Genomic DNA, 26,624 nt, shown 5'->3' on the forward strand with positions numbered 1-26,624 from the left:
AGCAGCCATGCACGCCCAAGCCATGGCATTACCTCCACCATGCTTCACAGATGAGCTTGTATGCTTCGGATCATAGAGATTCATCTTGGTCTCATCAGTCCATACGATTGTGTTCCAGACCTTTTGTGGCTCATCTCTGAACTTCTTTGTAAATTCCAATCTGGCCTTCCGATTCTTACTGCTGATGAGTGGTTTGGCATCTTGTGGTATGGCCTCTATATTTCTGCTCTTGGAGTCTTCTTCCAACAGTGGATTGGGATACCTTCACCCCTGCATGGTGGAGGTCCTTGGTGATGTCACTTACTGATGTTTTTGGGATTTTCTTCACAGCTCTCACTATATTTCTGTCATCAACTATTGTTGATTTCCTTGGCCGACCTGTTGGATGTCTGTGTACACCGGTAGTTTCTTTCTCTTTCAGGACATTGCCCGAAGTTTGTCCAGTGGCTCTGGTCCATGTTCCAATCCTTTTGCTCACTTGAAAAATGGGTGGGTTCAAACAAACGGTGATATGTCCTGAGTTATTTAACACATCTAAATGTAAATACCAGGAAACATTCTGAACTCTTGTCTCATACTCATCTTTTGATCTTAACCCTCATGCCCTCCTCGGCCATTTTTGTACATTTTTCTCAAGTTGTTTTTTTTTTCATTTTGTGATCATTTTTGCTGTGTTACTGCTTATGGCATGAACTTTTGTAGGAACCTTTCTTTTCAGTCAAATTTTTTTAATCCAGTTTTTTACTCTTACATGTCTTTTATACTTAAATGATTCATTTTGGTAGCCTCTTGAGACCGTCCTGATCTGGCGAGCTCCAGTTTTCTCCTCCCAGATCAGTCTGGCATCTTGAGATAGAGAAAATTTGGAGCCGTTAGCCAAACGACCGGGCCAATCAGCGTTGGTTTTGAGGTGGGTTAGGTGGTGATAGACAGATGGTTTGTCCAATCAGCTAACCAGTATTTTCAGACAGCGGTCCGGGAACCTGAAATGGTGTCTTTTATTCCTAAATTCTCGTTACACAAACGGCAAATCTCCTTAACCGACATGTTGCTTGCATGCTGAGCTAACGAGCTATGCTCTGCCTGCAGCAGCAGGGGCGGGCTTGTGGTTGTATTTTCATACGCTTCGTGGATCTGATTGGTTGATTTGGCCCGTCTATCACCAACATAGGTGATAGACAGATGGTTCATCCAATCAGATAACCAGTATTTTCACCCCTTCCCAAAGGTTCTCCAACGGTAAGTTCCCAGATGGATATGCCGAGCAAATGCGAAGCGATCCATCTGGCGGAGTCAGGTTACCATTTTGTACCCTCTGGACACCTTCGAGGCAAAAATGTCCACCCACACAAAAATTATTATTATTAAATCATCATATATCAATATTTTTTTTTTCATAAATCACTTAAACAACTTCTAACTTAATCAAAACCAACAAAAATTCAATCATTTTCAGGATTTTAACCCTTTAAATGCCAGTTTATGTATTTGAAGTATGTCATTTATAAAAAAAACACAAAAAATTATGTTTTTTCCATATAATGAATAATATGTAGGTGGGGCTTTGGTGGTGATTAGAGTTTTGGATATGTCAACAATAAGCAACAAAGTTAATTTGATTGCATCAGTATTTTTTATGTAGTTCCAGATACTCCCTTTGGACACCTTCGAGGCAAAAATGGCCCCATTGACTTCCATTATAACCACATGTTTTGATCTCACTGCCTTTACAGTATAAAACCATGCATTCTGTAATGTCAGCATTTCATGGTCATATTTAAAATTTTTACAGTATTTCACCAGATTCAACCATTTTGCCCTTGTAGGCCGATGCATGAAGTCATTGTATTTTTTCCAGTTATATTATGGAGGTGTGTGTGTGTGTGTGGGGGGGGGTGTATATATATATGTATGTATGTGTGTGTATGTGTAAGGCCTGGAAAGGTTTTGGAAACAAAAAAGACCCAGAAAGCTTTGGAAAAGTCATGACATTTTTTATTATGAAAACAGCATAATATGTGATTAATAAATGTATTTTCACATGGTCTTAACCTCAGCGTTGTATTCAGGGAGAGATATTAAGAATCCAAAATGAACCACATACATTATCCTTCATTTTATAGTTAAACCTCTGAGGGTCAACTTTAACACAGATTTGTATTCTTATTGTATAATGTCGACTGACATTTTCAGGAACACATAGTCATGGAAACTTGCCAGAAAGTCATGAAAAAGTATGGGTTAAACTGCGGATGAACCTGATCTCGGTCTACATCCCTGTCCTGTTGCAGAACCCCCACCTGAACCAGAAGGCCTGGAACAACCTGGAGCAGCTGTGTCGCTCTCTGACCAAACGATACCTCAACGTCTTCGTGTGCACCGGGCCGCTCTATCTGCCCAGGTAACCCCCCCCACTGTTAACCACGGGAAACCACTGGTAACTCCCCATCCTCTCTGTGGGACGCACACACACTGGCCATTATTCCCCAAGTTATGGTGCCAAAAAAACAACTGCCTGTCTGTTTCTCTTTCTCTGTCTATTTATCTGTCTGTCTGTCTGTCTCTCTCTCTCTCTCTCTGCCTGTCTCTCTCTCTCTCTCAGGCAAGAGGCTGATGGGAAACTCTACGTCCGATATCAAGTCTTGGGAAGAAACCACGTCGCCGTGCCGACGCACTTCTTCAAGGTGAGTCTGGGATCTTAACTCAGGTGTGTTCAGGCCACGCCCACAGCTCTGTTTATTTACCTGGGGTGATGATGTCACTGTGGTGATGATCTTAACTCAGGCCACTCCCACATCTCTGTTTATATACCTCGGGTGGTGATGTCACTGTGGTGATGATGTCACTGTGTTGTCAGGTGCTGATCCTGGAGCAGGGGGGCGGCCGGGGGGTGGAGCTTCGCTCCTACGTTTTACCAAACGAGCCAATCGATGAGAAGATTCCTCTGGAGCGTTTCCTGGTTCCCATAGAAACCATCGAGAGGGCCTCGGGACTCCAGTTTGTCCCCAACATCATGAAGAGGACCAGCAGCCTGCAGGCCGTCACCGCTACCCACAATGCACTGCAGCCGGCCATCACCGCTGGATAAACTGCTCTACCCACAATGCACTGCAGCAGACCCTCACTGCTGAATAAACTGCTCTACCCACAATGCCCTGCAGCAGGCCATCACCGCTGGATAAACTGCTCTACCCACAATGCCCTGCACATCTACACAGCTGTTGATATTGTTTCAGTTAGTTAATAATCTTCTCAGGAAACTCTGAATGTTTGTAGATATTTAATATTTCAAAGATGAATTCTGATTTCAGATGATGTAGAAATAAACTAGACTGGATCGATCCGGTGTTTTATGACCACATGTCCTGCCTCCTTACATCACCCCGAAATTATCCCTAAATGTACTAGGGCTGCACGACATGAGGAAAATATCTAATTCGGGTTATTTTGACTGATATTGGGATTGCGATATGATTCACGATATTGGAGACAATGATAATTTTTGTATCATTCTCGGTCACTGAAAACTATATTTTAACATATGATTGAAGTGTGATTTCTGTGAGGATCTGTACCAACTTAGATGTCTTCTGTAGTCTGTAGGAGAGGACGTCTCTGCACCTCCACAATATTTTAGAACGGTTCACACAGATTTTGACTTAAACAAATATTGCCATTTTGATAAAATTGTGATTAATTGTGCAGCCCTGTACATGATGCTAATCTAACACAGCAGGGCATACTGTCCCTTTAAATCATCTATAACAGCAGGGCGTACTGCCCCTTTAAATCATCTTTAACAGTAGGGCATACTGTCCCTTTAAATCATCTTTAACAGCAGAGCGTACTGTCCCTTTAAATCATCTATAACAGCAGGGCGTACTGCCCCTTTAAATCATCTATAACAGTAGGGCGTACTGCCCCTTTAAATCATCTTTAACAGCAGGGCGTACTGCCCCTTTAAATCATCTTTAACAGTAGGGCGTACTGTCCCTTTAAATCATCTTTAACAGCAGGGCGTACTGCCCCTTTAAATCATCTTTAACAGTAGGGCGTACTGCCCCTTTAAATCATCTTTAACAGTAGGGCGTACTGTCCCTTTAAATCATCTATAACAGTAGGGCGTACTGCCCCTTTAAATCATCTTTAACAGTAGGGCGTACTGTCCCTTTAAATCATCTTTAACAGCAGGGCGTACTGCCCCTTTAAATCATCTTTAACAGCAGGGCGTACTGCCCCTTTAAATCATCTTTAACAGCAGGGCGTGCTGTCCCTTTAAATCATCTTTAACAGTAGGGCGTACTGCCCCTTTAAATCATCTTTAACAGCAGGGCGTGCTGTCCCTTTAAATCATCTTTAACAGTAGGGCGTACTGTCCCTTTAAATCATCTTTAACAGCAGGGCGTGCTGTCCCTTTACATCATCTTTAACAGTAGGGCGTGCTGTCCCTTTAAATCATCTTTAACAGTAGGGCGTACTGTCCCTTTAAATCATCTTTAACAGCAGGGCGTACTGCCCCTTTAAATCATCTTTAACAGTAGGGCGTACTGTCCCTTTAAATCATCTTTAACAGTAGGGCGTACTGTCCCTTTAAATCATCTTTAACAGCAGGGCGTGCTGTCCCTTTACATCATCTTTAACAGTAGGGCGTGCTGTCCCTTTAAATCATCTTTAACAGTAGGGCGTACTGTCCCTTTAAATCATCTTTAACAGTAGGGCGTACTGTCCCTTTAAATCATCTTTAACAGTAGGGCGTACTGTCCCTTTAAATCATCTTTAACAGTAGGGCGTACTGTCCCTTTAAATCATCTTTAACAGTAGGGCGTACTGTCCCTTTAAATCATCTTTAATCACCTTCTGATCAGTCATATGGATCACTGCAGGACGGCTTTCTTTCATCTTTTATCAAAATTTACAAAACATTTCATCACACAGGTACAAAACTCATCAGGCCTTCAAAGTAAAGTAGTAATCCACTTCCTGTCCGGATCAGCAATGTCACAGGTGTCTGTGTTCAGTCCAAGCGCTGACAGCCAATCACACTAAAGAAAGGGAGGGGTCTGCTGCGTCCTGATTGGCTGTCAGCTAACTGTTGTCCAGCTCCCGGAAGTCGTCTGCGTCCTCGCTGTTCTCCGAGGGGAAGATGTGAGACAGGTGGTAGCGCTTCTCCTCCTGCGCCTCCTCTCTCTCCTCCCTACTCCCCCCCTCCTCCCCCTTCCCCCCCTCCTCCTCCTCCTCTCTCTTCAGTCTCTCCTTTAGGAGCGGAGCCACTCTCTGATGCAGGAAGTCAATGATCTCTGGAACAACAGACAGACAGACAGGTTAGAGAGAGAGACAGACAGACAGGTAGGTTAGAGAGAGAGACCAAATGATAAACAATAAGAAAAGTGTTGATAAAGTTGATATTAGGGATGTAACGGATTAAAATGGATATAAATGTGAAAGATTACAACCGGTTGAGATGAAGCTATGATGCAGAGATGCTGTTTTATTAACTTGTTTTCATGAGTTGAGGTAAGGTTACATCTCTAGTTATTATATTATCTTCAGTATTCATGTCTGATTAGATCACAATATATCTTCTTATTAATGATTCAAACTATACAGTTTAAAAAACCTGATGAAGTAAAGTAGTACTACCTGATAAAGTACTACCTGATAAAGTACTGCAGTACTAACCTCCGTAGGATAAACTGGTCCAGTTGGGAACTCTGGATACTTTGAGTCTGTGGAAAGTCTTCTGAACGCAAATCGGAGTCACGTCACTGAAACACACACACACACACACACACACACACACACACAGACACACACACAGTAACACATTAGTACTACTACTACAGAGACACTTTATACTGTAACACACTGAATAATAACAATGTCTTTCTGTGAAAGTAACAATACATGAATGTTACTAGGGCTGGGTACCCTTCAAATACTACTCTACGTACTACAGTACCAACACATACTACTCTACGTATTACAGTACCAACACATACTACTCTACACCAACACACAGTAGTGGAGATAGCGTGGGTGCGGGGCCCCATGCCAATTAGAGACCCCTCAAACGCTGCCGATCTTGCGTCACTTGACACACAGCAGGTTATTAGCTGAAAGAAGCTAATTACTGCATATGATCTCACGTTGTGATAATCCATATCTTCTTATCAAATAATATATAATGTTGCCATGTCAGTTATATCAGACTGATCTCATGAATTGGCGTATTTATGTCACGCCAATTTGTAGTCCGTTTTTGCGTGTTATCAAGACGCATAATCGCATTTTTGCGTGTATATCAACGCAAATCGGCCACCATTGACCTACATTGCGAGTTAATTTCCGCTGTAGCGAGTAGTATAAAGGAACGGGGGATTGAGTAACGAGGTAGGTTGGGGTGGTGGAGGGTAAAACACAGGACTTTCATCCGGGAGAGCCGGGTTCGCGTCCCAATGTTTCTTTCCTAAACCCAACCATTTATTGTGTCCCTAAGCGTGTTTTTGTCGTTATTTTCTGTGTTTTTGTCACTGTTTTGTTACTAAAGCCTTTCCATGAGTTCTTTTCCTAAACCCAACCCTTATTTTTTATTTTTTTTTTTTTAACAGGCGTGTGACGTTGTTCTCGCGAGGCCACGTGGTGGGTATGTTTACATCAGCTGTATACAGCGTAGGCATACACGTCCATCCACACACACGTGGATAGCTGAAAATGCGTACAATAACACGCCATTTGGCTTTATGAAAGTGGCGTGTATATTTACGCAAAGCCATGATGCCATGTTGGTTATATAGTGTGGCACTGATTGAGAGCACTTGGCCTGTTCAGCACCATCGCTGTCCACCTGCTGTCACTGTCCGTGGTGCTGAAACATTTTTACTTGACTGGTAAACTGCTTTCTTTGTTCATCAATACAAACTTGTCAGAACTTATAGGATTACTGGTTCAACATGTGACACATTATAACATTCATCAGATATTTTACCTTTTTTTTATAAAGGTTTTAATTTTAAAATAACTTGGTAGCAGAGGGCCCCATGATGAAGATAGATGAGTCTAGCTCCGCCCCTGCCAACACATACTACTCTACGTACTACAGTACCAACACATACTACTCTACACCAACACATACTACTAGGGCTGCAGCTATCGATTCTTTTTGTAATCGATTAGCACTTTATCAATCGATTAATCGAATAATTTTTTTTTTGCGTTTTTAAACAACCCAAACTAGGGAAAAAAGCAACATTTTCGGAAAAAAACAACATTTGTATTGCCTACATTGCTTACAATATCATCTCTCAAAAAACTAAACATATTAAGTGCATTTAAGTGCCATATTACATTGTTTTTAAAGATTTTTTTTTTTCAAATGATATCAACCTCAAACTAAGGCATACATTAAACACACACAAACATTACATTAAGTTGTGCAACTTAATTTTCAGAACTACAAGTTTCAACCTGAGACTGATCTGTATATACAGTAGGCCTATATGTAAATATTAGTTATACTCAACCTATTTTCATTTATATATTTGATTATGTCACACAGCTCTGTTACACTTATGCTATTAGATCGTTGATCAGGTGTTTCTCTGTGGAGAGAGAGAGAGAGAGAGAGAGAGAGAGAGAGATGTGCAACAATCAGCTGTTTTTCCGAAGGGATAGTCAACGCCTCAGCTCTTTAGATCAGATCGTGGTCTCCACTACCTATTTTCTTGTCTTTGTGTTTGGTGTAGTTCCATCGTCCATACGACTGATGTACTTTAGTCGGTCCTCTTCGTGGAATGGAGGATTAAGTTAGACTCCATGTTTTCTGTTGAGATGCTAAAGCTCTGACGTCGTGCTATTATCGTGCTAAGCTAGCTTGATTTTGCAGTAGACACACAGTACAGAGTTTTAGTTTTTATTACGTTTGAACTGATTCCAAACTTTGGACACTTTCTGTCGTTTTCTCCAGCCTGTCTCTTCTCTTAGCCCCTCCCTCACTGTCTCTTCTCTTAGCCCCTCCCAGCCTGTCTCTTCTCTTAGCCCCTCCCTCACTGTCTCTTCTCTTAGCCCCTCCCTCACTGTCTCTTCTCTTAGCCCCTCCCTCACTGTCTCTTCTCTTAGCCCCTCCCAGCCTGTCTCTTCTCTTAGCCCCTCCCTCACTGTCTCTTCTCTTAGCCCCTCCCAGCCTGTCTCTTCTCTTAGCCCCTCCCTCACTGTCTCTTCTTCGCCCCTCCCAGCCTGTCTCTTCTCTTAGCCCCTCCCTCACTGTCTCTTCTCTTAGCCCCTCCCTCACTGTCTCTTCTCTTAGCCCCTCCCAGCCTGTCTCTTCTCTTAGCCCCTCCCTCACTGTCTCCTCTTTTAGCCCCTCCCTCACTGTCTCTTCTCTTAGCCCCTCCCTCACTGTCTCTTCTCTTAGCCCCTCCCTCACTGTCTCTTCTGTTAGCCCCTCCCTCACTGTCTCTTCTCTTAGCCCCTCCCTCACTGTCTCTTCTCTTAGCCCCTCCCAGCCTGTCTCTTCTGTTAGCCCCTCTCTCGCTGTCTCTTCTCTTAGCCCCTCCCTCACTGTCTCTTCTCTTAGCCCCTCCCTCACTGTCTCTTCTCTTAGCCCCTCCCTCACTGTCTCTTCTCTTAGCCCCTCCCAGCCTCTCTTCTCTTAGCCCCTCCCTCACTGTCTCTTCTCTTAGCCCCTCCCTCACTGTCTCTTCTCTTAGCCCCTCCCTCACTGTCTCTTAGCCCCTCCCTCACTGTCTCTTCTCTTAGCCCCTCCCAGCCTGTCTTTTCTCTTAGCTCACTGATTTAACGAAGCTTCGAGGCAAGTGACTGAGTGAGTCTCTATGACTGAGTGAGAGTCTCTATGACTGTGTGAGAGTCTCTATGACTGTGTGAGAGTCTCTATGACTGTGTGAGAGTCTCTGTGACTGAGTGAGTCTCTATGACTGTGTGAGAGTCTCTATGACTGTGTGAGTCTCTATGACTGTGTGAGAGTCTCTGTGACTGAGTGAGTCTCTATGACTGTGTGAGAGTCTCTATGACTGTGTGAGAGTCTCTGTGACTGAGTGAGTCTCTATGACTGTGTGAGAGTCTCTATGACTGTGTGAGTCTCTATGACTGAGTGAGTCTCTACGACTGTGTGAGAGTCTCTATGACTGTGTGAGAGTCTCTATGACTGTGTGAGAGTCTCTATGACTGTGTGAGTCTCTGACTGTGTGAGAGTCTCTATGACTGTGTGAGAGTCTCTGTGACTGAGTGAGAGTCTCTATGACTGTGTGAGAGTCTCTGTGACTGTGTGAGTCTCTATGACTGAGTGAGTCTCTATGACTGTGTGAGAGTCTCTATGACTGAGTGAGAGTCTCTATGACTGTGTGAGAGTCTCTATGACTGTGTGAGTCTCTGTGACTGTGTGAGAGTCTCTATGACTGAGTGAGAGTCTCTATGACTGTGTGAGAGTCTGTGACTGTGTGAGAGTCTCTATGACTGTGTGAGAGTCTCTGTGACTGTGTGAGAGTCTCTGTGACTGAGTGAGTCTCTATGACTGTGTGAGAGTCTCTGTGACTGTGTGAGAGTCTCTATGACTGAGTGAGAGTCTCTATGACTGTGTGAGAGTCTCTGTGAGTGTGAGAGTCTCTATGACTGTGAGAGTCTCTATGACTGTGTGAGAGTCTCTATGACTGTGTGAGTCTCTGTGACTGAGTGAGAGTCTCTATGACTGTGTGAGAGTCTCTGTGACTGTGTGAGTCTCTATGACTGAGTGAGTCTCTATGACTGTGTGAGAGTCTCTGTGACTATGTGAGAGTCTCTATGACTGAGTGAGTCTCTATGACTGTGTGAGAGTCTCTATGACTGTGTGAGAGTCTCTATGACTGTGTGAGAGTCTCTATGACTGTGTGAGAGTCTCTGTGAGTGTGAGAGTCTCTGTGAGTGTGAGAGTCTCTATGACTGAGTGAGAGTCTCTATGACTGTGTGAGAGTCTCTATGACTGTGTGAGAGTCTCTGTGAGTGTGAGAGTCTCTGTGACTGTGTGAGAGTCTCTATGACTGTGTGAGTCTCTATGACTGTGAGAGTCTCTATGACTGTGTGAGAGTCTCTGTGACTGTGTGAGAGTCTCTATGACTGAGTGAGAGTCTCTATGACTGTGTGAGAGTCTCTATGACTGTGTGAGAGTCTCTATGACTGTGAGAGTCTCTATGACTGTGTGAGAGTCTCTATGACTGTGTGTGAGTCTCTATGACTGTGTGAGAGTCTCTATGACTGTGTGAGAGTCTCTATGACTGTGTGAGAGTCTCTATGACTGTGTGAGTCTCTATGACTGTGTGAGAGTCTCTATGACTGTGTGAGAGTCTCTATGACTGTGTGAGTCTCTGTGACTGTGTGAGAGTCTCTATGACTGTGTGAGAGTCTCTGTGACTGTGTGAGAGTCTCTATGACTGTGTGAGAGTCTCTGTGACTGTGTGAGAGTCTCTATGACTGTGTGAGAGTCTCTGTGACTGTGTGAGTCTCTATGACTGTGTGAGAGTCTCTATGACTGTGTGAGAGTCTCTATGACTGTGTGAGAGTCTCTACAACTGTGTGAGAGTATCTGTGACTGTGTGAGTCTCTATGACTGTGTGAGAGTCTGTGACTGTGTGAGAGTCTCTATGACTGTGTGAGAGTCTCTGTGACTGTGTGAGAGTCTCTGTGACTGAGTGAGTCTCTATGACTGTGTGAGAGTCTCTGTGACTGTGTGAGAGTCTCTATGACTGAGTGAGAGTCTCTATGACTGTGTGAGAGTCTCTATGACTGTGTGAGAGTCTCTGTGAGTGTGTGAGAGTCTCTATGACTGTGTGAGTCTCTGTGACTGAGTGAGAGTCTCTATGACTGTGTGAGAGTCTCTGTGACTGTGTGAGTCTCTATGACTGAGTGAGTCTCTATGACTGTGTGAGAGTCTCTGTGACTGTGTGAGAGTCTCTATGACTGAGTGAGAGTCTCTATGACTGTGTGAGAGTCTCTATGACTGTGTGAGAGTCTCTATGACTGTGTGAGAGTCTCTATGACTGTGTGAGAGTCTCTGTGAGTGTGAGAGTCTCTGTGACTGTGTGAGAGTCTCTATGACTGTGTGAGTCTCTATGACTGTGAGAGTCTCTATGACTGTGTGAGTCTCTATGACTGTGTGTGAGTCTCTATGACTGTGTGAGAGTCTCTATGACTGTGTGAGAGTCTCTATGACTGTGTGAGAGTCTCTATGACTGTGTGAGTCTCTATGACTGTGTGAGAGTCTCTATGACTGTGTGAGAGTCTCTATGACTGTGTGAGTCTCTGTGACTGTGTGAGAGTCTCTATGACTGTGTGAGAGTCTCTGTGACTGTGTGAGAGTCTCTATGACTGTGTGAGAGTCTCTGTGACTGTGTGAGTCTCTATGACTGTGTGAGAGTCTCTATGACTGTGTGAGAGTCTCTACAACTGTGTGAGAGTCTCTGTGACTGTGTGAGTCTCTATGACTGTGTGAGAGTCTCTATGACTGTGTGAGAGTCTCTGTGACTGAGTGAGAGTCTATACAACTGTGTGAGAGTCTCTGTGACTGTGTGAGTCTCTATGACTGTGTGTGCGTCTCTATGACTGAGTGAGAGTCTCTATGACTGTGTGAGAGTCTCTATGACTGTGTGAGAGTCTCTGTGACTGAGTGAGAGTCTCTGTGACTGAGTGAGAGTCTCTATGACTGTGTGAGAGTCTCTGTGACTGTGTGAGCCTCTATGACTGTGTGAGTCTCTATGACTGTGTGAGAGTCTCTATGGCTGTGTGAGAGTCTCTATGACTGTGTGAGTCTCTATGACTGTGTGAGTCTCTATGACTGTGTGAGAGTCTCTGTGACTGTGTGAGTCTCTATGACTGTGTGAGTCTCTATGACTGTGTGAGAGTCTCTATGACTGTGTGAGAGTCTCTATGACTGTGAGAGTCTCTATGACTGTGTGAGTCTCTATGACTGTGTGAGAGTCTCTATGACTGTGTGAGTCTCTATGACTGTGTGAGTCTCTATGACTGTGTGAGAGTATATGACTGTGAGAGTCTCTATGACTGTGTGAGAGTCTCTATGACTGTGTGAGAGTCTCTATGACTGTGTGAGTCTCTATGACTGTGTGAGTCTCTATGACTGTGTGAGTCTCTATGACTGTGTGAGAGTCTCTATGACTGAGTGAGAGTCTCTATGACTGTGTGAGAGTCTCTATGACTGTGTGAGAGTCTCTATGACTGTGTGAGTCTCTATGACTGTGTGAGAGTCTCTATGACTGTGTGAGAGTCTCTATGACTGTGTGAGTCTCTGTGACTGTGTGAGAGTCTCTATGACTGAGTGAGTCTCTATGACTGTGTGAGTCTCTATGACTGTGTGAGAGTCTCTATGACTGTGTGAGAGTCTCTATGATGACTGTGACTGAGAGAGTCTCTGACTGACTGTGAGAGTCTCTATGACTGTGTGAGTCTCTATGACTGTGTGAGTCTCTATGACTGTGTGAGAGTCTCTATGACTGTGTGTGAGTCTCTATGACTGTGTGAGAGTCTCTATGACTGTGTGAGAGTCTCTATGATGACTGAGTGAGTCTATGACTGTGTGAGTCTCTATGACTGTGAGAGTCTCTATGACTGTGTGAGTCTCTATGACTGTGTGAGTCTCTATGACTGTGAGAGTCTATGACTGAGAGTCTCTATGACTGTGTGAGAGTCTCTATGACTGTGTGAGAGTCTCTATGACTGTGTGAGTCTCTATGACTGTGTGAGTCTCTATGACTGTGTGAGAGTCTCTATGACTGTGTGAGAGTCTCTATGACTGTGTGAGAGTCTCTGTGACTGTGTGAGAGTCTCTATGACTGTGTGAGAGTCTCTATGACTGTGTGAGAGTCTCTATGACTGTGTGAGAGTCTCTATGACTGTGTGAGTCTCTATGACTGTGTGAGAGTCTCTATGACTGTGTGAGAGTCTCTATGACTGTGTGAGAGTCTCTGTGACTGAGTGAGAGTCTCTACGACTGTGTGAGTCTCTATGACTGAGTGAGTCTCTATGACTGTGTGAGAGTCTCTACGACTGTGTGAGTCTCTATGACTGTGTGAGAGTCTCTGTGACTGAGTGAGAGTCTCTATGACTGAGTGAGAGTCTGACTGTGTGAGTCTGTGTGAGAGTCTCTATGACTGTGTGTCTCATGACTGTGTGAGTCTCTATGACTGTGTGAGTCTCTATGACTGTGTGAGAGTCTCTATGACTGTGTGAGTCTCTATGACTGTGTGAGAGTCTCTATGACTGTGTGAGAGTCTCTACGAATGTGTGAGTCTCTATGACTGAGTGAGTCTCTATGACTGTGAGAGAGTCTCTATGACTGTGTGAGAGTCTATGACTGTGTCAGAGTCTCTATGACTGAGTGAGTCTCTATGACTGTGTGAGAGTCTCTATGACTGTGTGAGAGTCTCTACGAATGTGTGAGTCTCTATGACTGAGTGAGTCTCTATGACTGTGTGAGAGTCTATGACTGTGTGAGAGTCTCTATGACTGTGTGAGAGTCTCTATGACTGTGTGAGAGTCTCTACGAATGTGTGAGTCTCTATGACTGAGTGAGTCTCTATGACTGTGTGAGAGTCTATGACTGTGTGAGAGTCTCTATGACTGTGTGAGAGTCTCTATGACTGTGTGAGAGTCTCTATGACTGTGTGAGTCTCTATGACTGTGTGAGTCTCTATGACTGTGTGAGTCTCTATGACTGTGTGAGAGTCTCTATGACTGTGTGAGAGTCTCTATGACTGTGTGAGAGTCTCTATGACTGAGTGAGAGTCTCTATGACTGTGTGAGAGTCTCTATGACTGTGTGAGTCTCTATGACTGTGTGAGTCTCTATGACTGTGTGAGAGTCTCTATGACTGTGTGGGAGTCTCTATGACTGAGTGAGAGTCTCTATGACTGTGTGAGAGTCTCTATGACTGTGTGAGAGTCTCTATGACTGAGTGAGAGTCTCTATAACTGAGTGAGAGTCTCTGTGTAAGGACTCAAAGGAAATACGTTCGGTCTCATATGATTTTATCTCGGTCGATATACGGCTTAAGCGATAAAAGCTGATGGAAACGTTATTGGCCGAATAAATAATGAATTGCAATGAAGTTTTAGGTCATTTTATGTTTGCAATCCGCCACAAAACGAAGAAGAAGAAGTTGTAGTTCATTTCCACCCAGTATTTCCTCTCTGTCTGCACACATGGCGGGCGTCAACAAAGACAGATGGAAGTGGACGAACGAGGAGAGACATTTAGAATTTAACGATGGTCTACCACAGCCTGTCGTCTGATTGGTGGCCAGCCCTTTCCAAAATCCCTGCAGCCTTCAGCAGGGGGTCTAATCGGGACGGGAGTCCCGTCTATTGGGCCATACACCTGTGGCGGAAGGTGCGCTCTGGAGTTACGCAGCGAGATATCCTGCGCCTCATCCACTCCAGGTACCTTTGCATCATCCTCGTTCGTATGGCGTTGCACACGGCACGGTAAACACACCGGTGCACGGTGGTTGTGCTGACTCCAAATGTTTCTCCTACCATTCTGTACTCTGCACATGGAGCCAGTTTGTAGAGCACAATGGCACAACGCTTCTCGGTTGGAACCGGAGGGCGATAGCTTACGACACATGGGGAAAGGGACGGGCCAATAAAATCACACAACAGGTCAAATGTTGTCTTGGTCATCCGAAAATGCTTCAACCAACGGGTTTCCGTGATGTGTCTCTGAACCACGATCTCCCAGAACTGTTTGGAGCGCTGTCGTTCCCACGCCACAGGCGTCGTTGTTTTCTTATTATAGCTTGATATGTCGCTATCAGCTGGCACATAAGCACTATTACAACTGGTGCAATATTAATCATTTGTTGGTAGAGGGCGAGATCCATTTTGTCTAGCAAAACTTTGTTTGCAAATGCTGAATGTTGTGCGATTCAGTGCGAAAATGAACGGAAACACCTTAAAATGTCTCAAATCAGTTCAATATACCAATTTGACCGCAAAACAGCATGTGACGTCATTACGCAACAGGTTTTTATTCACTTTAAAGCTGTTGGATGGAAACACACTTTCACCAGCTTTATTCACACAAGTTTGTTTTTACTGAACTTCAGATAAAGAGTGACAAGTGGATGGAAACTTAGCTTCTGATGCAGATGAGATTTACTCCTTAGGGACTGAATGACGAGGACTTCTTTTAGTTTAGAGGCAGTTCGGTCAGAGCCGACCGAGCCGAACGTCTGAGACCGTCGACAGACATAGTATTACAGTGGTTTGACCTTACGTTTGACCTTTGACCTTACGGTTTGACCTTACGTTTGACCTTTGACCTTACGGTTTGACCTTACGTTTGACCTTTGACCTTACGGTTTGACCTTACGGTTTGACCTTTGACCTTACGGTTTGACCTTACGGTTTGACCTTTGACCTTACGGTTTGACCTTACGATTTGACCTTTGACCTTACGGTTTGACCTTACGGTTTGACCTTTGACCTTACGGTCTGACCTTACGGTTTGACCTTTGACCTTACGGTTTGACCTCTGACCTCACGGTTTGACCTTATGGTTTGACCTTTGACCTTACGGTTTGACCTTTGACCTTACATTTGATCTTACGGTTTGACATTTGACCTTACGGTTTGACCTCTGACCTCACGGTTTGACCTTATGGTTTGACCTTTGACCTTAAGGTTTGACCTTTGACCTCACGGTTTGACCTTACCCAACAGCTTGAGCAACGTTGTCCCAGTCGATGTCGGCCATGTCGTCCACACGCATGTTGAACAGCCTGAAAAACAAGATTATTATTATTACTACATTATTATTACATAAACTGGGAAATCATTCCTTTGTGTCTCTTTTGTAACTCTTGGAAAACTTGATTTAATCTCTAATTAATGACATTAATTATCAGTCCAAGTTGTTTTGAAGGTAAATAAACACTTTGACTGAATTAAAGAATCAAGTATCCCTATACTTTGGCATGTGAGTTATATCCTGTTTCCTTCAAAATAAAACCTGTCCAGTGTTGTTGGGGTTTTATTTTGAAAGCATGTGTGTGTCATGTGACCTTACGTGTTGATGAGGAGGATTTTAGCCTTGAGTCCTCCAGGTCCTCTGTTAAAGGTGACAGGGGAACCGAGTCTGTACTTCAGCAGAGAGAACCTGCAAATACATCATTATAATTATTATTATTATCAATATTATAATAATAATAATAATAATAATTTATTATTATTATTATTATTATTATTTAACCACTTCAGCAGAGAGAACCTGAACCCCAGAGACACCTGAACCAGTGAAGACCTTTTGATGTTTTTGGGTGTTTTACGTGGGAAAAAGCACCAAAAGTGATGAAAACATTTGGAAAAAAAAACATTTAAAAGGGATACAAAAGTCTAGTGTTGTTATCTGCTGAACTGACCATTTGATTTAGTTTTAATTGTTATTAACACAGCTGTATATTGTTAATTATGAGAGGAAACCTGTATTATTAACACAGCTGTATATTGTTAATTATGAGAGGAAACCTGTATTATTAACACAGCTGTATATTGTTAATTATGAGAGGAAACCTGTATTATTAACACAGCTGTATATTATTAAGTATGAGATGAAACCTGTATTGGTACCAGTGTTTCTGCTGGTACTCTCTGTTATTGCGGCCGCCACGGCGGCAATAACAAATGCAACTAACTTCAGTTGGTTGAGTAATGGCGTGTGAGACAGAGGCTGCTGGATCATAGTTCATAAACATGAGAGACATTTCATAGTAATGTTCTCCTAATACAGCGTGGTGTCACGCCGCTGACCCGCCCCGTGCTGGACCCGTTCATAATGAGTCAGCCGTCACTCTGGGAGGAGCATAGCTACGCTTCAGTCCACCACACTCTCCCTCTGTCTCCCCCTCTGTCTCTCCCTCTCTCCCTCTCTCTCTCTCTGTCTCCCCGTCTCCCTCTGTCTCCCCCTCTGTCTCTCCCTCTCTCTCTCTGTCTCCCTCTCTCTCCCTCTGTCTCTCCCTCTCTCCCTCTGTCTCCCTCTCTCTCCCTCTGTCTCCCCCTCTCCCCCTCTGTCTCTCCCTTTCTCCCTCTGTCTCTCCCTCTCTCCCTCTGTCTCCCTCTCTCTCCCTCTGTCTCCCTCTCTCTCCCTCTGTCTCTCCCTCTCTCCCTCTGTGTCCCCCTCTGTCTCTCTATGTCTTTTTTTTTTTTTTTTTTAGATTTCGGCTTTTATTTTGATAGGACAGCTGAAGACATGAAAGGGGAGAGAGAGAGAGGGGGGGATGACATATAGGAAAGGGCCGCAGGTATGAGTCAAACCTCTTTATTTACCAACTGAGCTATCCAGGCGTCCTCTTCTACTTTTAATCAGTCTGTTATTGTTGTTGAAAACAAGTGAAGGAGCTTTCTCAGATATATATATATATAAATATTTTAATATATCCTAGGCTATTTATTTCAGATAACTTTCATGTGTGTGTGTGTGTGTGTGTGTGTGTGTGTGTGTGTGTGTGTGTGTGTGTGTGTGTGTGTGTGTGTGTGTGTGTGTGTGTGTGTGTGTGAGTGTGTGTGTGTGGAAATACATCATTATTATTATTATTATTATATAACCACTTCAGCAGAGAGACCTGAACCAGTGAAGACCTTTTGAAGTTTTTTGGGTGTTTTACGTGGGAAAAAGCACCAAAAGTGATGAAAACATTTGAAAAGGTGATAAAACATTTGGGGAAAAAAAAAAAAAACATGTAAAAGGGATAAAAAAAAGTATAGTGTTGTTATCTGCTGAACTGACCATTTGATTCAGCACTGGCCCCAGGACCGGGTCTGTTGGGTTGGGTTGTATTGTGTACGTTATGTTGGGTTATTTGTGTGTGTTTGTGTGTGAGAGTATGAGTGTGGTGAGTGAGTGAGTGAGTGAGTGAGTGAGTGAGTGAGTGAGTGTGTGTGTGTGTGTGTGTGTGTGTGTGTGTGTGTGTGTGTGTGTGTGTGTGTGTGTGTGTGTGTGTGTGTGTTACCATTTGAGTCGGCACTGGGTCCAGGACCGGGTCCCGACCTGCTGGCTGATGTTTTTCAAGGGCAGGTTGTTACACAGCTGGTCTCTGGTCAAACCAGGACCAGGACTCTGCTGGACCAGATCCTCCAGGTAAGCCTTCATAGCCCGCTTCAACCGGGACTCTTCTTCTGGACTCCAGGACCCCCGTCCCCCAGCTGAAGGGTCAAAAACAATGAATATATGTTCAATATATATCCAGGTAACACACACCTCGCCCTGCAGCTGGAGAGGGAAAAACACATAAATATATATATAAATATATCCAATATATAACCCTAACCCCAGCCACACACGCATATACATATCCAGGTAAACACACAAACAGTTCATATCAACTATAACTAACAATATATAACCCTAACCCCAGCCACACACGCATATACATATCCAGGTAAACACACAAACAGTTCACATCAACTACAACTAACAATAAATAACCCTAACCGAAATAAAAGTGTTACAGACAGACAAAAAAACATTCAAAATGTCGATAAAAAAGAAAAGAAAGAAAGAAATGTGGAGAAGGATGTTGTAACTCACGTAGATATTCTTCTATATCTATGGTAACTCATTGATAAATAAAGGTGTGTGTAGTGCTGTAACTCATTGATAAATAAAGGTGTATGCAGGGTTGTAACTCATTGATAAATAAAGGTGTGTGTAGGGTTGTAACTCATTGATAAATAAAGGTGTGTGTAGTGCTGTAACTCATTGATAAATAAAGGTGTGTGTAGGGTTGTAACTGATAAATAAAAGGTGTGTGTAGGGTTGTAACTCATTGATAAATAAAGGTGTGTGTAGTGCTGTAACTCATTGATAAATAAAGGTGTGTGCAGGGTTGTAACTCATTGATAAATAAAGGTGTGTGCAGGGTTGTAACTCATTGATAAATAAAGGTGTGTGTAGGGTTGTAACTCATTGATAAATAAAGGTGTGTGTAGGGCTGTAACTCATTGATAAATAAAGGTGTGTGCAGGGTTGTAACTCATTGATAAATAAAGGTGTGTGTAGGGCTGTAACTCATTGATAAATAAAGGTGTGTGTAGTGCTGTAACTCATTGATAAATAAAGGTGTGTGTAGGGTTGTAACTGATAAATAAAGGTGTGTGTAGGGTTGTAACTCATTGATAAATAAAGGTGTGTGTAGGGTTGTAACTGATAAATAAAGGTGTGTGTAGGGTTGTAACTCATTGATAAATAAAGGTGTGTGTAGTGCTGTAACTCTGATAAATAAAGGTGTGTGTAGGGTTGTAACTGATAAATAAAGGTGTGTGTAGGGTTGTAACTCTGATAAATAAAGGTGTGTGTAGGGTTGTAACTCTGATAAATAAAGGTGTGTGTAGGGCTGTAACTCTGATAAATAAAGGTGTGTAGTGCTGTAACTCATTGATAAATAAAGGTGTGTGTAGGGCTGTAACTCTGATAAATAAAGGTGTGTGTAGGGTTGTAACTCATTGATAAAGGTGTGTGTAGTGCTGTAACTCTGATAAATAAAGGTGTGTGTAGGGTTGTAACTGATAAATAAAGGTGTGTGTAGGGCTGTAACTCTGATAAATAAAGGCGTGTAGTGCTGTAACTCATTGATAAATAAAGGAGCTGAGAGAAGGTGTCAGTGTTTACTGATATGGGCGAAGCGTTTCTGTAAGGCAAATATGCTGCGGTCCATCTTCTCAGCAATCTTCTTCCAGTCGTTACCATGGAGATTTTGTAACTTCGTCAGAGAATGGACCTCCTCCTCCGAGAACCTTAACGAGGACGCAGAGAGAACACGGACAGGAAGTTCCACAGGGAGAACACGAACAAACAGGAAGTTTAACAGGGAGAACTTCGAAGTCCAGTTCAGACCAAAGATTGAGGACGAGATGAGAGTAAACTTTAGTCTCCGGTCTGCAGCATTCTGAAAGGTGCCAGTTTCCACCAATCAGATGAGACGGTGGATTATCTCCATAGAAACCACTCTCTGTAGCTGGATGCAGATGGAAATTAGCATTAGCTAACTCTGGTACAAAACATCTTTTCATAAGATTAATGTATTTTGTACATTGTCCCTGACAAATAAACTAATTAAATAAATAAATAAAAATCTTAAACTATAAAACCATAAAACCAGCCTCTGGAGACTGGACCAGCTGACTTCTCTATCAGCTGTTGAAACAGGAGACGTCTCTAACGTAGTTTGGTCTCGTCGTGAATCTTTGGTCTGAACAGGATTACCCCTCCGTGTGGAGGACACAGTTTAGGGTTCAGGGTTTATGGTTTAGGTTTAGGGTTAAAGACAGATACTGACTGTCCCATGTTGTTCCTTTCGTCAAACATCTTCTTGACTCTCATGTTAACCTGATGACAAGTACGAGGAATCCCCTCAGCTGGAGAGAGAGAGACAGACAGACAGGTCAGAGAGACAGACAGATTAAACAGAAACACAGGTGAGATAGACGACAATATTATGTATATATATATATATATATATATTTGATGAATATTTTAGTGAGTTAATGTTTACGTACCGATCCTCTCCAGGAAGTGATGTTGTACTCTCAGCTTCCTGATTTGTCGCTCCTGATCTTTGTATCTCTGAGGAAACAGAAGCTGATTGGCCGAGCTGATGCCTGTCAGAGCCAGGAAGTCAGCCACGTTCTTCCCGATCTGCTCGTTCTCCTCCCGAGAGCACCGGCCCCAACGCAGAGACACACCTGCAGGATTATTACACTTATTAGTATTAGTATTATTACACTTATTAGTATTATTAATATTACACATATTAGTATTAGTATTAGTATTATTAATATTACACTTATTAGTATTAATATTATTAATATTACACATATTAGTATTAGTATTAGTATTATTAATATTACACTTATTAGTATTAATATTATTAATATTACACTTATTAGTATTATTATTATTATTACACTTATAAGCATTAGTATTATTATTATTATTACACTAATAGGGCTGTCATAACTGGCCAAAAAGGACGTTGGAATATTCGTTCTAAAAAAAACAGAGGTTCAAATATATTGGAATATCTATAAAAGGGCAAACCAGTATAAAAGGGAGACAGAACTCAAAGTATTACAGTAATAAAGTATGTGTTAACCTACCTGTATTACAGTATTACAGTATTAAAGTATTAAAGTATTAGAGTATTAAAGTATTCATGTACCTTGCTGTTTGAAGTTCCTGAAGCGCTGCAGGTCGTATCTCAGCAGCTTCTTCACCTCATCGACTGATTTCTTCTTCACGTCCGGAACAAACTCCTGCAGCTCGTCCAATAGGGACGCTTCCACACTGACACACAGGAAGTAACACACAGGAAGTACAGGGTCAACACACAGGAAGTACAGGTTAACACACAGGAAGTACAGGTTAAAACACAGGAAGTACAGGTTAACACTTGTTGCTGACAACGTATTTGAAGAAAGAAAGCAACTGAACATGAATGTGGTTCAATCTCAAAGAGACAGAAGCTGATTGGCTGGAGTATAAATTGCATGCTGATCTCATTTGTAAGGGTGTGACGATTTAGATTTTGGCAGTTGATCTGTGTGGTCTATGTTATACTGTGACATAACATATGTAGCAATTATAAATCACTTTGGATAAAAGCGTCAGCTAAATGACCTGTAACTAACATGGCTGTTAATCTGTGTAATATGTGTTATACTGGTCAGAAATAGTTAGTTAAGACACTAACATGGCTGTTAATCTGTGTAATATATGTTATACTGGTCAGAAATAGTTAGTTAAGACACTAACATGGCTGTTAATCTGTGTAATATATGTTATACTGGTCAGAAATAGTTAGTTAAGACACTAACATGGCTGTTAATCTGTGTAATATATGTTATACTGGTCAGAAATAGTTAGTTAAGACACTAACATGGCTGTTAATCTGTGTAATATATGTTATACTGGTCAGAAATAGTTAGTTAAGACACTAACATGGCTGTTAATCTGTGTAATATATGTTATACTGGTCAGAAATAGTTAGTTAAGACACTAACATGGCTGTTAATCTGTGTAATATATGTTATACTGGTCAGAAATAGTTTGTTAAGACACTAACATGGCTGTTAATCTGTGTAATATATGTTATACTGGTCAGAAATAGTTAGTTAAGACACTAACATGGCTGTTAATCTGTGTAATATATGTTATACTGGTCAGAAATAGTTAGTTAAGACACTAACATGGCTGTTAATCTGTGTAATATATGTTATACTGGTCAGAAATAGTTAGTTAAAACACTAACATGGCTGTTAATCTGTGTAATATATGTTATACTGGTCAGAAATAGTTTGTTAAGACACTACCATGGCTGTTAATCTGTGTAATATATGTTATACTGGTCAGAAATAGTTAGTTAAGACACTAACATGGCTGTTAATCTGACATGGCTGGGTTATTGTTTCTGTTTGTTTTGTTGTGCAGAAGACTGCCGTTACAGAAGAGAAACTAGACGGCAGCTCATAGATAGAAGTTATATTTACATTATGTTGTTAATAAATGTTTTAAATGTGACTATGTAGTGGTTCATAGAGAACAAAGGTCAGGTATTATATTACATACAAGTCTAATAATGTCATAGCAACCTGAGCTTTAAAACACATAAATGTAAAAATGGAGAATCAAACTGTGGCCTTAGAATGGAGGATTAGGAGAATCATCTGTAGTTCTAACACAGATAATTATATTTGGACTACAAAAGAAAGAAGCAACAGAATGAACCTGGTTACCCCCCCTCTAATAATAATAATAATAAAAAACTCACTGCTCTACTGCGGCTTCTCTCCTCTTCCCTACTCTTCCTCCTCTTCCTCCCGTCTTCTTCTTCTTTGTCTCTCTCCTCCTCTCCTCTTTCCTTTTCTTCTTCTCTCCCACACTCTCATCTTCCTGTGACATCACTTCCTCCACTCTCCCAGCTGTCTTCTTCTTCTTCTTCTTCTGGACGTCTATCTCTCTGTGGTTCTGGGGTGTTGTTGCCATGGCGACACTCAGCCCGGTCTTGGCTTTCTTCTTCTTCTTCTCCTTTTTTTCTGTAACACTGGTTTCTATGACGACCTGCGTCTCCATCTTCTTTTCCTTCTTCTTCTTCTTCTTCTTCTTCTGGCTACTTTCATCTTCATCAACAGGAAGACTCTTCTCCTCTTCCTCCCTCTTCTTCTTCTTCTGGCTGCTTTCATCTTCATCAACAGGAAGACTCTCCTCTTCCTCCCTCTTCTTCTTCTTCTTCTTCTGGCTGCTTTCATCTTCATCAACAGGAAGACTCTCCTCTTCCTCCCTCTTCTTCTTCTTCTTCTTCTTCTTTTTCTTCTTCTTCTCTGTCTCCCTGGTCGCCATAACGACCTGCTCTTCCTCCCTCCTCCTCCTCTTCCTCTTCTCCCTCTTCCTCTCCTCTGTGTCTGGTGTTGGGATGTCCAGCGGTGTGGGACAGTGCTCCATCTCCCTGGAGTCTGTCATCGTCATGACGACGGGCTGCTTCTGCTGAACAACAAGAAATACTTTAGGTTAAAGGTTAGAGAGACAGACAGGTTAGAGAGACAATCTACAATGATTTCATAACGATATGTTACAGTAACGTAACGTAAGTAACGCGTTACTGCTGAAAATTTGGTAAGGAAACGTAGTTCCTTTTTCAATTCGGCGCCACGTTACTTTTCCCAGGGACAGATTTGACAGCGACACACTCAGCCCTCTCAGCTGGTCTCTCACCAGCTCCCCACGGGACGAGACAGAGGCTGGTCTCTCACCAGCTCCCCACGGGACGAGACAGAGGCTGGTCTCTCACCAGCTCCCTACGGGACGAGACAGAGGCTGGTCTCTCACCAGCTCCCTACGGGACGAGACAGAGGCTGGTCTCTCACCAGCTCCCCACGGGACGAGACAGAGGCTGGTCTCTCACCAGCTCCCCACGGGACGAGACAGAGGCTGGTCTCTCACCAGCTCCCCACGGGACGAGACAGAGGCTGGTCTCTCACCAGCTCCCCACGGGACGAGACAGAGGCTGGTCTCTCACCAGCTCCCCACGGGAAGAGACAGAGGCTGGTCTCTCACCAGCTCCCCACGGGACGAGACAGAGGCTGGTCTCTCACCAGCTCCCCACGGGACGAGACAGAGGCTGGTCTCTCACCAGCTCCCCACGGGACGAGACAGAGGCTGGTCTCTCACCAGCTCCCCCAGGGGACGAGACAGAGGCTGGTCTCTAACCAGCTCCCCACGGGACGAGACAGAGGCTGGTCTCTCACCAGCTCCCCACGGGACGAGACAGAGGCTGGTCTCTCACCAGCTCCCTACGGGACGAGACAGGGGCTGGTCTCTAACCAGCTCCCCACGGGACGAGACAGAGGCTGGTCTCTCACCAGCTCCCTACGGGACGAGACAGGGGCTGGTCTCTCACCAGCTCCCCACGGGACGAGACAGAGGCTGGTCTCTCACCAGCTCCCCACGGGACGAGACAGAGGCTGGTCTCTCACCAGCTCCCTACGGGACGAGACAGAGGCTGGTGGTAGCGGAGCAACGCTGCAGCTAACCCTAGCTAACTTTTGAGAGTGTTTTTAGCTTCCTGGCTTTTTACTGGACGGCGCTCTGAGCGGAGAGCTCTGTGACACATGCCACTACATCACTGAGGACATATATATATATATATCTATCTATATCTATATATATATATATATATATATATATAGTTGACATTATACCGCTATATGACATTTAACTGAGCTGACGTATCAACATCCTGGGCAGCAGCAGCAGCAGTCTCTCTGTTTATATCTACAGCCCTCAGATCAGAGTAGAGAAGTACTAGTAGTACAGTGGTGTAGTCTAATGTATTAGTAGTGGGTCTACTGTACCATTACCATGCTCTATACTGACTGTACCATGTACTGTAGTGGGTATACTGGTATAGGTATACTGTACCCTTTAGTATGGTAGTGGGTATACTGGTATAGGTATACTGTACCCTTTAGTACTGTAGTGGGTATACTGGTATAGGTATACTGTACCCTTTAGTACTGTAGTGGGTATACTGGTATAGGTATACTGTACCCTTTAGTACTGTAGTGGGTATACTGGTATAGGTATACTGTACCCTTTAGTACTGTAGTGGGTATACTGGTATAGGTATACTGTACCCTTTAGTACTGTAGTGGGTATACTGGTATAGGTATACTGTACCCTTTAGTATGGTAGTGGGTATACTGGTATAGGTATACTGTACCCTTTAGTACTGTAGTGGGTATACTGGTATAGGTATACTGTACCCTGTAGTACTGTAGTGGGTATACTGGTATAGGTATACTGTACCGTGTAGTACTGTAGTGGGTATACTGGTATAGGTATACTGTACCCTGTAGTACTGTAGTGGGTATACTGGTATAGGTGTATAGGTATACTGTACCGTGTAATACTGTAGTGGGTATACTGGTATAGGTATACTGTACCGTGTAGTACTGTAGTGGGTATACTGGTATATTAGTAGACCCCACCTCTGTTAGTACCACGTCCACTGGCGGCGCATTGCGTATTACGTAGCTGATTTACCGTTAATACATGTTTTAATGTTTCTATATTTTAATATCTTACCGTCTCGGACTATCCTCTGCGGCTGCACGCGGGCTGGAAGGCGGCACGCTGCTTGTTTACTTCCTGCTCTCTATCTGCGCATGCGCAGGGCGCCTCAAAGATCATGCGGTGAAGAGGTCTCACTCTGACGGAGTTTCCGTTTTCTCTGCAGAGCTGAAATGTAGTACTGTAGTAATTAAGTACTTTTACTCACGATGTTTAATGTACTTGTTCTTTGATTTAATTAAGTTCATGTTCTAGTTCCACATGTTTCAATAAACATCTGCTTAAAGTTTTATTTTCTTATAAAAGGTCTGAGATATTCTGACCTAATATTAATATAATATTCTGACTGTTTGACACATTAATGATCCTAATATTAACATAATATTCTGACTGTTTGACACATTAATGATCCTAATATTAACATAATATTTCATGTGTCTGGGTCCCTTCAGGATGAAGAAAGTGAATCCTGTTGAATGGTTGGACATTATGAAGAGAAGAAGTTCTTAAATAAAAACAGACTCTGATGTTTGTTAGATAAATACATTTAAATATCAGTAACATGTTACTAAACTTTATTACTGTTTCAACCCTCCTGTTGTGGTCAAAACTGAAATTTAACACCTTTTCACTCATTTTGTTATGCTTTTTTCTACATTTTGGATGTTTTTTGACAATATTGTCGCTATTCAATACATTTTATCGTTGTTTTATGATTTTTTGTTTTTGCTGTTTTCGAGGCTTTCATTGTTTTTTTTGCTTTTTTTAAACATTTAAATTTGTCTTGAGAAGAGCTTTCCAGGGAACCATCCATGTTGTTTTTGGGCACTCCGGTTGAAAGAAACCCAAATTTCTGATCTAGAAAACTTTGAAAACCTGGTCAGACAACAGGAGGGTTAGGGTTCAGATTTCAGATGTTGTTAGAGTTTTAAAAACAGAAACAGATTCATTTACACTCCAGGACAGAAGAATCATGTTCTGCATTTATGGTTTCAAGTCTTCTTCAA

General features: G+C 42.8%; 2 protein-coding genes across 2 annotated transcripts in view; one reads left to right on the forward strand and one right to left on the reverse strand.

Moving 5' to 3' along the window:
* The window catches only part of endog (endonuclease G), a 7,829-nt gene extending 4,473 nt beyond the window's left edge, over positions 1 to 3,356 (forward strand). Inside the window, exons 4-6 of the mRNA XM_028577472.1 lie at positions 2,292 to 2,401; positions 2,603 to 2,684; positions 2,858 to 3,356. Coding sequence (XP_028433273.1) covers positions 2,292 to 2,401; positions 2,603 to 2,684; positions 2,858 to 3,088 — 423 coding nt within the window. The 3' untranslated portion in view covers positions 3,089 to 3,356. The remainder of the gene's footprint in view (positions 1 to 2,291; positions 2,402 to 2,602; positions 2,685 to 2,857) is intronic.
* A 1,729-nt stretch (positions 3,357 to 5,085) lies between these two features.
* Positions 5,086 to 25,726, reverse strand: LOC114556333 (transcription termination factor 1). The gene is made up of 12 exons (XM_028579235.1): positions 25,633 to 25,726; positions 22,820 to 23,532; positions 21,212 to 21,336; positions 20,550 to 20,735; positions 20,330 to 20,408; positions 19,663 to 19,787; positions 18,005 to 18,197; positions 16,066 to 16,155; positions 15,713 to 15,778; positions 5,680 to 5,765; positions 5,225 to 5,297; positions 5,086 to 5,125 (listed from the first exon to the last, which is right to left on the reverse strand). The coding sequence occupies exons 2-12, from the start codon at positions 23,512 to 23,514 to the stop codon at positions 5,086 to 5,088; spliced, it is 1,758 nt and encodes a 585-aa protein (XP_028435036.1). The 5' UTR covers positions 23,515 to 23,532; positions 25,633 to 25,726.
* Between the last annotated feature and the right edge of the window lie 898 nt (positions 25,727 to 26,624).

This window comes from Perca flavescens, chromosome 5 (assembly GCF_004354835.1).
Source record: "Perca flavescens isolate YP-PL-M2 chromosome 5, PFLA_1.0, whole genome shotgun sequence".
NCBI classification, from domain to species: Eukaryota; Metazoa; Chordata; class Actinopteri; order Perciformes; family Percidae; genus Perca; species Perca flavescens.